Source organism: Myotis yumanensis, unplaced genomic scaffold, assembly GCF_028538775.1.
Source record: "Myotis yumanensis isolate MYYU_CA2020_CCGP unplaced genomic scaffold, mMyoYum1.0.hap1 SCAF_18, whole genome shotgun sequence".
In the NCBI taxonomy this organism is placed as follows: domain Eukaryota; kingdom Metazoa; phylum Chordata; class Mammalia; order Chiroptera; family Vespertilionidae; genus Myotis; species Myotis yumanensis.
Window position 1 is genome coordinate 28,083,196 of NW_027223769.1, and position 13,487 is coordinate 28,096,682.

The 13,487-nt window shown below is 39.9% G+C and overlaps 1 protein-coding gene across 5 annotated transcripts in view; it reads right to left on the reverse strand.

The window, feature by feature from the left end:
* CTCF (CCCTC-binding factor) overlaps positions 1-13,487 on the reverse strand; it is a 43,293-nt gene that overhangs the window by 8,782 nt on the left and 21,024 nt on the right. For all 5 annotated transcript variants that reach the window (XM_070398165.1, XM_070398163.1, XM_070398164.1 and 2 more), the window contains exons 3-8: positions 11,127-11,916; positions 10,672-10,842; positions 7,736-7,869; positions 5,353-5,473; positions 4,109-4,258; positions 183-343 (exon numbers count right to left, since the gene is read on the reverse strand). In XM_070398165.1, coding sequence (XP_070254266.1) covers positions 183-343; positions 4,109-4,258; positions 5,353-5,473; positions 7,736-7,869; positions 10,672-10,842; positions 11,127-11,907 — 1,518 coding nt within the window. In that variant the 5' untranslated portion in view covers positions 11,908-11,916. The remainder of the gene's footprint in view (positions 1-182; positions 344-4,108; positions 4,259-5,352; positions 5,474-7,735; positions 7,870-10,671; positions 10,843-11,126; positions 11,917-13,487) is intronic.

The window sequence follows — 13,487 nt, forward strand, 5'->3', positions numbered from 1 at the left end:
GCTGTGACTGAATAAAACATCAGCTGGAGATTGAGATACAATCAACAGAAACTTTGAAGATATTCCTTACAAATCATAGCTTGAACATATTAAAAATAGCCACCATACAAGGTTGGTAAGAACCCTTTAATGAAACCTGACACCTACAAGGCATCAACTGCTTTGTAAACATGAGTCTCTACCTGTCTGCAAGCGTAATCACACTGGTCACACTTAAAGCGCTTCTCATTCTTGTGTGACTTCTGATGCTGAATGAGGGCATAGCGCTCATGAAACACAGCATCGCAGTATCGGCACTTCTTGCCTTGCTCAATATAGGAATGCTGCTTTCGCAAGTGGACACCTGAAAGCAAAATATAGAGTCCAGTTTCACTTGTGAAAACATAAACAAGCATTTCAACAAGTTAATAATACATTTGTTTCTGCTTCTTAAAAGGATTACACTGTTATACAGAAAATTAAGTAAAAGGAGGAATAACTACAGATGTGAGGAGACCAGTTACAATGCTGTAACAGGATAGGTGAGAGAAGATGGTGGGTTGGATAAGGAAGATAGCAATGGATATGGGAAGAAGGGGGAGAACTGATGAGAAATCTAGGAATTTCAATCAGTAGGACTTAGTGATAGAGTGCAGAAGAGGAAGGTGGGTGTTAGGGACAATTACCTGGTTTCTGGCTCAGAAAACCAAGTAGATGGTGGGGTCATTTACTGAGACAAGGAAGAGTGGAAGAGGGCTGGTCAAGGGAGTTTTAAGGATTCAGTTTTGACATGTTGCATTTGGAATGCCAACAATATCCAAGTAGGGAGAGGGATGGCAAGGTACAGATGGTTATATAAGCCCAACTCATAGAAACATAAATTTAGGAGTTGTTAGAATTTAGTGAGACCATGAGAGCTGATGAAATCACTAAGCAAAAAGTAAAGAATGGAAAAGAAGAGCATGAGTCATATTTTAAGAAATCTAAAAGTTAATGCCAGTAAGAGGAAAGGGGTTAAAATAAGAGGAGTTTGAGAATGGTCAGAGAAACAAGCCCAAGCCAACAGATTGCAGTGCCATGAAAGCCAAGGGAAAAAAGTGTTTTAAGGAGGAGGGCAAAAAACCCCAACAACATGAATAACAAAACAACAAAACAAAAGAAAGAGGAGGGCACAGACCACTACAAAAAATGGTGCTAAGAGAGCAAGGGAAACGGGAAGAGCCATGTTCCCTATGCTCTACCACAAGGGGTTATTAGTGATTTTAGCAAGTCTGTTCACAGAGTGAGGGGGCATACTCCAGATGAGAGGGAAATTAGGAGCTGTGGAACAGAGAATGCGAGGGACCTAATTCCTCATGAGGGTTGGCTAGGAAGGAGATAAAAGTTAAACCTGGAAGGGGAAATAGCTTTTAAAGACAGGAGAGGAAGCCCTGGCTGGTGCCACCCAGTTGGTTGGAGTGTCCCGTACACCAAAAGGTAGTGGGCTTGGTTCCGGGTCAGGGTGTGTACGGGAGGCAAGTGATTGATGTCTCTCACACTGATCTATCTTTCTCTCTCTCTCAAATCAATAATAAAAAATAAAAATAGACAGAAGAGGCACAAGCATGCTTAGAGTTGAGGGGAAACATCAAGGAGTGAGAATGTGAACTTAAGTTATTGAGGCAATATTGATGGTGCTAAAGGCTGCCATGACAGGAGAGTGGGATCAAGGCAAATGCAAAGAGACAGACCTCAGACAAGATGGACAAGGGAGGATGAATATAGACATAGGTAGGTTTAATAACAGAAAATCTGGAGTTTCAACCTGCTGCCTTAATTTTATTTTTAAGTAGAAAAAGAGGTCACTCACTGACACCAGGGAGACAGAAAAGGGAAGATTAGAGGCTTAAAGAAAGTGATTTACCTAACTGTTATAGTGCCTCCCACACAGCAGGCACCCAAACATTTGTGGACTGAATCAATGAACAAACTCACTGAGGAGACTGGGAGCACACCTGACAAGGATAAATAGTTGGACTGTCCAGCAGCAATGAGCCCTGTCAGCTGCATTTGGGATCATGAATTTATGGTTCTACCAATCTGATTCAATCAAGGCAATATATCAAACTTTACCAAGGGCCAACTCTGGGGAATGGAAATGAGTAAGGGAAGGGTTGGCTATACATGTTCATTATATGAAGACTATTTGTTACTAATCCTCACTCAAGGATATTTTTCCATTGATTTTTTAGAAAGAGTGAAAGAGAGAGGGAAAGACAGAGAAACATCAATGTGAAAGAAACCAACGAGGGCCCAGGCCAGGGAGGAGCCTGCAATCAAGGTATGCGCCCTTGACTGGAATTGAACCCAGGACCCTTTGGTCTGCAGGCCGGTGCTCTATCCACTGAGCGAAACAGGCTAGGGCTTAAGGCCTTATATATATACATATATATTTCGAATAATTTTTAGGCCTCAACTTTCCCCTTCTGGTCCTCTGACCGAGGCCTACCACTCTTTCAAATATTCTTATTAAATACTTGTAACAACAGTCCTGTAAGATAGGTATTATTCATATACATCAGTTGAGGGGGAGGGGGAGAAGGCTCATAGTAATAAGTATTTGGAAGTGAATCTTTTTTTTTTTTTTTAAATATATTTTATTGATTTTTTACAGAGAGGAAGGGAGAGAGATAGAGAGTTAGAAACATCGATGAGAGAGAAACATCGATCAGCTGCCTCCCGCAAATCTCCTACTGGGGATGTGCCCGCAACCCAGGTACATGCCTTTGACCGGAATCGAACCTGAGACCTTTCAGTCCGCAGGCCGACGCTCTATCCACTGAGCCAAACCGGTTTCGGCATGGAAGTGAATCTTGATTCTAGTAGGTCTGTCTACAAAGCCCAAGTTTTCCTGTGTCACAAAGTGAATAATTTTATTTACTGCATAGAAGAGTGAAATCAGGCCTGCTTTAAAGAGGAAACACATACTTCTCTGGGATTAATTTTGGGAGATAAACTTGAATATCCAGACAGTGGCCTAACAGCTCACACACTGCCATAAGGTATTATTGGTTTAGATTTTAGTTTCTATATAAGAACAGTATAACTTTATCAGAGGACAGTGCCTTTAAATCTATGTTCCTGATGCAATCTGGGTACTTATATATTTCCCCCAATGCAAGAGACAACTAAAGAGGACTCAAGTCCAGTTTTGTTATTCATGAGGTGTGTTGTGTAGCTTTTGGTGAAGACACCTGTCTAGCCTATAAAGCTAGAATACATTCCTTGAGTATTTAATATGGTTGTTGTGAAGATCAAAAGGGTAAAAAAGCAAAAACTACTATGTGACAGCTCATAAGCAATTTGTAAAATAATTATCTAAATGTCAAAATGTTTATAAGAATTACTTTTAGGGACAGTATTTTTTTTTTAAATAAGAAAAACAAACTGAGAATTCCAAGTGACCATATCTCTAAGTATGACATACTAAAATTTCTACTGCTAAACTCTGCCTCTATATGAACTCTAGATTAATTATGCACAGGATTGTAGTTATCAGTTACCAACGAAACAGTACAATTATCCAGAGAAAGCATAAATGTTTTTGAAAAATCTGACTTGAACTGACCTTAAGTTTGACTCATACTATGTCACTTGTCTACTTGGGGACTTAAACATTCTGGCTACTAATTAAAGGTATACTGTTTCTTCTCATTACAGCTCCATTAATTTATAGATGAGCTATATGCAGTAAAGAAAGAAGAGATAGAAAAAAAAAATAGCAGCTAAACAATAGCTTTTATTAAGTGGTAGACCATGCACATACACAAACTTACACAAGTCAGATAAAGAAGTTATTTATGGCCCTGGTTGGTTTGGCTCAGTGGATAGAGTGTCAGCCTGGGGACTGAGGGGTCCCAGGTTCAATTCCGGTAAAGAGCACATGCCTGGGTTGTGGGCTCGATCCCCAGTAGGGGGCGTGCAGGAGGCAGCCAATCAATGATTCTCTCTCCTCATTGATATATCTCTCTCCCCCTCTCCCTTCCTCTCTGAAATCAATAAAATATTTTTTAAAAAAGAAGTTATGATCTTCATACTTTCCCAAATCCTTCAAAATATTTTTTTTCTCAGTTGCCACTAACTTACTTACCCAAATCACTTTTTCGGGCTATGACAGTGTCACAGTGGGGACAGTGAAATTTGGCCACATTTTCTGTGTGCTTCTGTAAGATGTGCATCTTCATGGTACCACTTTGGGTAAATCGTGCATGACAAATATAACATTCATAAGGTTTTTCCCCTAAAAAGGAAATACAGAATGAATACATTAGATGAAATGACTAAATACTATCATTTAATTGGAGGGCAACTCAGGTGGCAGATATATAAAGCCACAGAGAATCTTTAGGTCTTACTCAGGAAGGCTGAGGCTCAGGCCCACTAACGGGCTCATGCTTATCTTGAGAGATGGCAAACAAGCCCTAAAGTGCTGCTGCCACAGAGTTGTACATATTAGAAAAAGAGTAGGACTCAGTTCCCATCTCAAAGCCCCACCCTCCACCTACAGCGGGTCCTTCCGCACCCAACACAGTGACCTTCACCAGCAGGTGAGGAAGAAACCCCCATAACCCCAAGTCTGAATTCTCATGTTACCATCCCAAGCTGCCCTTCCATTCTTAACCTCCCAGTATGAATGGAGCTCTACTTCCTCTTCCACATGTGCCTGCCCCCCAGGCCTCCCCACCTGATGCCTTATGCTGGATGCCAAAGCTTGGGAGCCGACAGGGCCACCTTCCTGAGAATAGTCTTCCCAACAGGCAGAAGAGCCTGGGTCCCAAGGGGACAAGGAGCCTCCACCCTGATGAGGGAGTTCCCCTTGCCTCTATCCCCCTCTCCCCCCAGCCCCAGGCCTTGTATATAGATTATAAACATATAAGGGGAAAAGCGGTGGGTGGGAAGGGTTGTGGGGCTGGGGCCTCGCTTCCCCTCCTCCCTGCTCCCCTGGTCTCCTATCCCTGGGGCCATTTGTTAAAAAAAATAATAAAAGAATTAAAAATATTTCCAAAATGAAAAAGAAACAAAGAAGAGAGTTCCCACAGCAATGCTTACCTTTTGGGGAAAGCACATGGGGTGACAAGAGGACCTACAGGTAGATGTTTCTTTTAGGAAAACTGAATGAGCTGGGTTAAGTAGTCTACCCAGATTTCCAACAGTAAAAACTTTCTTTTCTTCAATGTATATTCAGAACAATGAATTCAGCAGATATGCCAGAAAGGCACTCATCAATGATATACTTCCATTCAGGTAATGGAGGGGCATGTGGTGGCTCACAGGGTGCCACAGAACCCACTGAAAAGCAGTTCAGTGATACAACAAAGAGGGGAGAAGTCCTACCTGAATGGGTTCTCATGTGCCTTTTCAGCTTGTATGTGTCCCTGCTAGCATAACTGCACAAGCTGCACTGGAACGGACGCTCTCCAGTATGAGAACGAATGTGACGTTTTAATTTGCTGACCTGAAACATGAAAGCAACCAAACCTCTTACACTTTAATTAACATATTGTAACGTGAGTGCTGTGGAGTAGGCACAAAAGTTAGCTTTTGGGCACTGAAGGTCAGAATACAGAAAAAGTCTAAAAGATAGCATCTCTTCCTCATTCTTTGTAATCTTTGTTTTTCAAATCCATACTGTAATCTAAAGGAAGAGAGTAAATAAACAGGGGCATACATAGTCAAGATTGGTCATTAATAACTTTAAGCTGGATAATAGGGACACGGGGGTATATTATATATCACTCTATCTACTTTTATATTTTTGAATTTTTCCGTAATAGTTTAAAAATAATCCGTGCTCATCAATTTTCTTCCAAAATTTGAATCCGAATTAATAAGCACGTTTTAATTCCCCTCGTCCTCTCTTCCCATCATCAACACTTCCCAGCCAGGCCAGGCTTCAGGGGCCTCTCACTTACGTTCCTCACTCCTGACTATGATCTTCGTCTCCTATGGGTACCTTTTCAACAAAACAAACTTAATTCTAAGTGCTTTAAACATACTTACTAATCCCCTTGCACTCATAGCAAATTTTCAGACTGTAAGTGGTTTAACAATGGTTCCAACAGCATTACTGAATAATTCTCTTTCCAAGATTTGCCTCCTTATCACACATTAAATTCCTATGTGCACAAGACTCTATTCCGATCCAACAAGCTTTTTGTTTATTTCTGCTCCAGTACCTCATTGTCTTCATTTACTACTATATGGTTTTTACAACATCCAATTACACAACCCCCTCCTTCTTTTGTCAAATTTTCTTAGTCATTCATATTTATTCTTCCAGTTGAATTTAGAACTCATAGTGTCTCTTCATTTATTAATGTCCTTCAGAAAAATCAAGTTTTCTTCACATCGGTATCAGATGTTTTTTATTGTTCAGTTTATCTCTAAATCATATATTGCTTGCTAGAATTTGAACCTGTTTCCTACTACTGATAGTAGAAGGCAGCGCTTCTCAACCTGTGGGTCGTGACCCCTTTTGGTGGTCAAACGACCCTTTCACAGGGGTCGCCTAAGACCATCCTGCATATCAGATATTTACATTACAATTCATAACAATAGCAACATTACAGTTATGAAGTAGCAATGAAAATAATTTTATGGTTGGGTCACAACACGAGGAACTGTATTTAAAGGGCCAGAAGGTTGAGAACAACTGGTGTAAGGTAAGTCACTGATTTCTGTGTACTTAACTTATATCTGGTCACCCAACTGAACACTTACTACTCTTTTTTTTAGCTAATACTCTTGAATTTTCTATAAGGAAATATGTCTGAAAGAAATGACAATTTTGTTTTTTCCATTTATCACTCATTTCTTATTTTATTCTATTAGCTAGGATTTCCAATACAATGCTGAACAATAAGATAGATGTCTTGTTCCAATTTTAATGGGAATATTTCCAATATTTCAGAGTTAGAGTTTCCTATGGATTTCTTGTATACACTCCTTATAGTAAAGACATTTCCTTCCACTAGACAGTAACTGAGTATTGAAATTTAGTTTTTCAATAATCTATACAAATGATCATATGGTTTTTAAAAATCTCTCAATTTCGTTCACACTAATAAATTCCTAATGTTGAACTGTCCTTGCATTTTAAATATACTCTAGTAATCACTTTTTTTGTCTTGCTAATCTTCTCCCCAGGATGTTTTTAGAGAGAGTGGAACAAAGGGGTAGGGGGGAACGAGAGAGATGGATTTGTTCCTCCCTCACACGCCCCAACCAGGGCCAGGGATTGAACCTGCAACCCAGGTATGTGCACAAACCTGTGCATGGGCCAACGGACTAACCATAGAGCAACACTGGCCAGAGCAGTAATCACTTATTTTTAAAAATATATTACTATATTTGATTTAAAAACTAATTTTACTTAGAATATTTGCTTTTCTGTGAGAATAAGGTAGTATCCTTATCCAGTTTTGATAACAGGGTAGTCTAAAATAATAAAGGTGAAAAAACTCTCATTTTTAAATACTCTGGATATAGTTATTTGCTTCTGTGAAGTTTGGTGGAAGTTGCCTATAATGACATGTGGAACTAAGTGCTTTTTTATAGGGTAAATCTTTCATACTCATTACAGTTTCCTTTGGTGGTGGGGAGTGGGGGTGTTAATAATCTAATTAGATTTTCTATTTCATCTTAAGTCAGCTTGGGTAGCTTATATCCTCATACTGGTATCATGATCTTAAGAGTAGCCAACAAGCTGAATACTCACTTCTACGCTGGCGTAATCGCACATGGAACACTTGAATGGCTTCTCATGGGTGTGTTTGTAACGACGATGCCGCACCAATTCTCCACTAGTCACAAAGGCCATGTCACAGTCTGGGCACTTGTGAGGACGTGTACCTAAGAGAAAAGAGGACATAACAGGAAGACAAGATCAAGGGCACAGTTAATGATTCATGAGATGGGCCCTGGTTATTTCATTAACTCTGCACTAGCCAGAAAGTAGCTCAAAAAACTATAAGAAGGACTGGCAGACTTTATGACACTAACCCTAAACTATTAGAAAATGTGCTAAACATTTAGTTTCTCTTAATTACCCATTTGATAAAGAATTCTAGAAATTTATCAAAGGTTTTACCAAGTACGACTGCCTTTATACAGATCACTTTCAACACTTTCCAACATCCATGTCTAACATTCTATGATCTGCATATCAATTCAGGAATATTTGAACATTTCTATAAACTAATAATATACACAGCCAATACATTTCTTGTTTTTTCCCCCCGTCATTGAAAGAATCTTATTGTTTTTAATATGTCCATATTACTTTAGTAAACCTTTTCTAGCCACTTTATATTCTGAATACTGCATTGGAAAGAAATGCCCAGGTAATAATGACAATGAGGTGATAAAGCTGACAGAAGAACAGAGTGCTGTTTTTACAGACTATTATTCAGAAACTAGGGATCATCTTTAATTATGGGCGTTAAAAATGGGGACAGCAAGGTAATCCCAAACACCAAAACCAAAAGAAGGCTACATCTGAGAATGGAATTAGGAAGAGCTCCAATGTAATGAATGGAGGCAGCCATTACAAAAATGATTCTCCCAGAGATTGAGAGAACCATGGAGAGGGAAGTGTGATTGGAATATGATCCTTAACTAAGAAATTCCAATGAATGTTTATTTGCTCAATTTGCTCCTTTAATACCAGAGGATATAGGAGTGAAGGACAGAGTTCTTGTCTATGAAAAATGTATAGTCTGGTGGTATAGAGATAGAAGTAAAATAACAGTAACAAGAGAAGGAAAGCAGCATCCACTTCTAAAAAGGCAAACTAAAAACCAAGAATCTCCAACGCTTACCTCGTACTGTCTAGAGCAGGGGTGGGGAACCTTTTTGTTGCCAAGGGCCATTTGGATATTTATAACATCATTTGCAGGCCATACAAAATTATCAATTTAAAATTTAGCTCTGCTATATTTGGTCAAACATTTATTTATTTATTTTTAATATATTTTATTGATTTTTTTCAGAGAGGAAGGGAGAGGGATAGAGAGTGAGAAACATCGATGAGAGAGAAACATCGACCAGCTGCCTCCTGCACACCTCCCACTGGGATGTGCCCGCAACCAAGGTACATGCCCTTGACCGGAATCGAACCTGGGACCTTTCAGTCCACATGCCGACGCTCTATCCACTGAGCCAAACCGGTTTGGCTGGTCAAACATTTAATTAACTCACCCTTAAGGCTTTGGTAAGGCCAGACTAAATGATTTCTTGGGCCTTATATGGTCCACGGGCCAGACACTCCCCACCCCTGGTCTGGTAGACGTAAGAATGGCAATTAAGGAAGAATCTCTGCTGTGGGACAGATTTTCATCGGGTTGCACCACAAGACCACGTATGTCCCTCTGCTCAAGATCCACGCTCACCAAGTCACGCTTCAATTGCTACAGCATTTTGACATAGGCAAGGGTGTACCCTAGAATGCAATACAACTACATCTAGAAAATGCAAAGATGTTATTCCTCAGCATAAACTGACTTTCTGGGGCCAGCTACTTTTATCTAGTCAGTAGAGGCCCGATGCACAAAATTCGTGCAAAGGGCTCAGCCCTCACAGCTTGGCTTCGTCCAGAAGGTTGTCCAGCTGTCCGGTCTAATTAGCATATTACGCTTTTATTATTATAGATATGCTGCTTTTATAATGTCTTCAAACTGTCAAATAAAACATATCAAGTGTCTGAGTAGAAACTAGGAAGATGGCGAAAAGTGACTAAATCAGCCATAGCTGGTTTGGCTCAGTGGATAGAGCGTCAGCCTGCAAACTAAAGGGTCCCGGGTTTGAATCTGGTCAAGGGCACATGTCTGGGTTGCAGGCTTGATCCCCAGTGGGGGGCATACAGGAGGCAGCTGATCAATGATTCTCTCTCATCACTGATGTTTCTATCTCTCTCTCCCTCTCTCTTCTCTGAAGTCAATAAAAAATATTTTTAAAAAAGTGACTAAGTCACATCAGCAAAAAAATACAAATACACAGCATACTGCTTATAGGCCAACCCCCACTTAATCACACTCATTGGACAATCAGCACATCAAATAAAAACAAGAGTCATCATATAAAATTATGTGGAGAATCTGGATAGAGAAGAGCTATTCTGCATAAAGAACTGGGTGAAAGAAGTTTCATTGTTAGCACTTATAGCCAAAGCCAACACTAAAATGCCAAGAGCCCGGAAGAGAGCCTAAAAGAGAGCTCCAGTGCACAGTCCTCCACTTTAGTGACCCCCAAGACCTGACCACAGTCAAGGTGAAGCTAATGTTAGAATGCTGAAGTATGCAAGGAGTGTGAATGAATAAATGTTTGAACTGCTAGAATGATGCCTTACACTTTCCATTCTGAGATTATGAATTACTTATCTTCCTTGAGGTAAAACAACCACAAAGCATGGTTTTTACAAAGGTAGGATTTCACTACTATTTCTAACGTTCTTCAACAAAGTGTCTGGCAATTTTTGCCTAGGAATTTTGGGGGTCATTTTTAGTAGTTGTTAAAACCTTAGCAACACAATGGTGATGTCTTTAGGAAATACGACAGGTTATCTACCACAGATAATCTTTCTCTGGATCACCATCCTTATAAAGTCCAAGTATTAATCGTAGCTATGCTGTAGTTCCCAACATTCTTATCCAGCACCTGTGTGTGTGTTAAGGTGATTCCTCAGGAGGGTGACTGTCCTGAATGCCCTGCCACAGAGATGGCACTTGTGTGGTCTCTCATCAGTGTGACTTTTCATGTGACGATCCAAATTTGAACGCCGTGGACACGTGTAACTGCAAAGCTCACACTGGAATGTCTTCTTTACACCTATATGCAAAATAAAACACTTACTTGTTGTAGGGTTAAAAAATGTTAAGGTTAATCCCAATCTTAAATTTCTATAAATATCCTAGTTATTTTTTTTCCACTAATAGATTTACTTCTTTATCTTCAGGACTTAAAAACTTATTTTAGACTGGCTAAAAAGACTAGCACTCACATCATGATCTTAAAAAGTAAATTAATTTAATATAAAATAACCTGCATATATATCGTTATGTACTTCATTCCAAATTGGTTTTATGAGAATAGAAGGGATAAAATCATTTTACCTTTCTTCTTAATTTTTGTTGGTTTTGGAGGCTTCATGTTACCAACCACTTTCTCTGCATTAACCTCTGATAGCAGACCCTCCTGTTGCTCTTCCTCAAAGTCATAGACAGAAACATCCACATCTTTGCCCTCCTCTGTGTAGCGAAGTTTGCTCTTTTTGGTTTTCTTTGTTTTTTTGGCTGGTGGCTGATAGTCTGGGTCTTTTTGCCAAATAGGATCTTCCTGAGGTGGAAGTTCCCCTTGCTCTAGCGTCTCCACCTCTCCATTGGCCCCCACTTTCACCACTTGAAACCCTTCAGGCAAAGGTAAGGTGTGACAGATCATGGGTTCATTTTCTGCAAGGCCCTCTTTAGACACTTCATTCTCATAAGCCCCATGGAGTTCATCTACCGAAGTGGTAGCAACAGGTACAGTCACGGGAACGGGGACTTCAACAAGCTGAAGCTCTCCTATGTTTATGGGCTGTTCCTCCATATTTACAACCTGCAAGGTTATGATCTGGGTATCGTCCACAGCAGCCTCTGCTTCTGGAGCGACCGTACCCTCCATTACTTCGGTCTTCATCTGAAGAAGGGTAGGATCCAGCTGTTCCATCATGACCATCTGCACACTACTATTGACATCCTGAACCACCTCACCCCCATCAGTCTGGTTCTGGGGTAGGTGGCAAGCGTCCTCTTCCTGGCCCCCTTCCCGGCGTCTCTGGTAAGTCTTTCTCTCCTTTCCTTTAATGAAAGTTTCAGATTCCTCCACAATGGCTTCAACCGCCTCACCTTCCATTTCCCCTTCCTTTATTAAGAGAGAACACAGATTGTTATTTAAAATAAAGTTTATATCTACATGAAAATATAAATAATACATTTTAAAATAAAAAAGATCCCTGAAAAATGGTTAATATTACAAAAAAATAACACACACCATGTGCCTCCTGACAGAAGGACAAAACATTACCCATGAAGCAGTCTTGTCAAACAAAACAAAAACATTTAAACTAATATAGCTTCTCGATTCAACTACCAATTAATAGGAAATTGGTGACAGAGGATGTTAAGTTACACTACAGGGGTGAAATCTAGACAGAAGGAAACTGCAGTTTCTTTTGCAAATAAATCACCAGAAGAAAAAAATGGGAAGGATAGAGAGAGAACCTACAGATCAGTAGTGGGGTGACTTTGCCTCCAGGTGACATTTGGCAAGGCCTGGAGACATTTTTGGTTATCACTTCTAGAGTGGGTATGCTACTTAGCATCCAGTGGGCAGAGAGGCCAGAGATATTACTAAACACCTTGCTATATGCACAAGTTAGTCCTCCACAACAAAGAATAGCAATAGTGCTGAATTTGAAAAGCCCTGACACAGATAAGAGACTTAAAAAAAATGCAGCAATCAATCACTGCGTATGGATCTTCTTTGGGTCCTGATTCAAAACAACAAATGGTTAAGAAATATATAACATGAGACAGTTAAATTCTACTCTAGATAGTTTATATTAAAGAATTATTAACAAAACCGGGGGGGGGGGGGGGATCAGCCAATTCATAGCTTCTGGCTCTCTTAAGTCTCGTGAATACTCAGAGTACCCAGATACCTAAGCGTAAAATGAGTCTGAACCATCATCTAACTGAAAATAATGACTTAAAACCTGCAAGTATATACAAGGCTAACTCAAAATTTAAAAATTTCAAGTGTTTTGCATTCTTCCCTCAGTCTCAAACAAAGCTTTTGCTACTTCTATCAGAGGTACATTTCTTTAATTCTCTGTCCAGGCATCTTAATGCTGTATCCATGCTAACAGTCAGGGAAGGTTCTTCTTAAGCCAGAATCACCTGCAAAGGAGTACAAAGACTACAGAGGGGTGGGCAAGACCTGGTTCTGCATTGTAGGAGTTACTGTCTAACATGAGGGACAGAACAGGTACAATGGTTTTAGGTAAAAGTAGGTAGGTTTGAAGGCTATTCAGGTATGAGAGACAGGAGAAAGCTATGTTGGTTGAATAGCTTTGGATAGTCTTGCCTGACACAAAATAAGAAGATTATATGCATATGGTACTGGGAAACTACATGTGCTTTCTGGCAGGGGAAGTTAAGACTTACTTGGTTCACAAAAACAGTGCTTGATTTCTACAACAAAGTGTATCCCCTTATTGGCAAAAGGGAGAGATGCATGGCTTTCAAGGCCTCTTACTATCTAACCCCAGATAACCTATTCAGATTTACGACTTGTTGCTCTGTAGCCATTACTTTCTCTGAATGTGTCTGCTGATAAAATAACCACACTATTTTGTGCTTAAATTTTTCTCAAATGATCCATTTCCCCAGCTGGCTTGTGAAATCTCTTTGAGGGCAAAAGCCAGGCTTGAA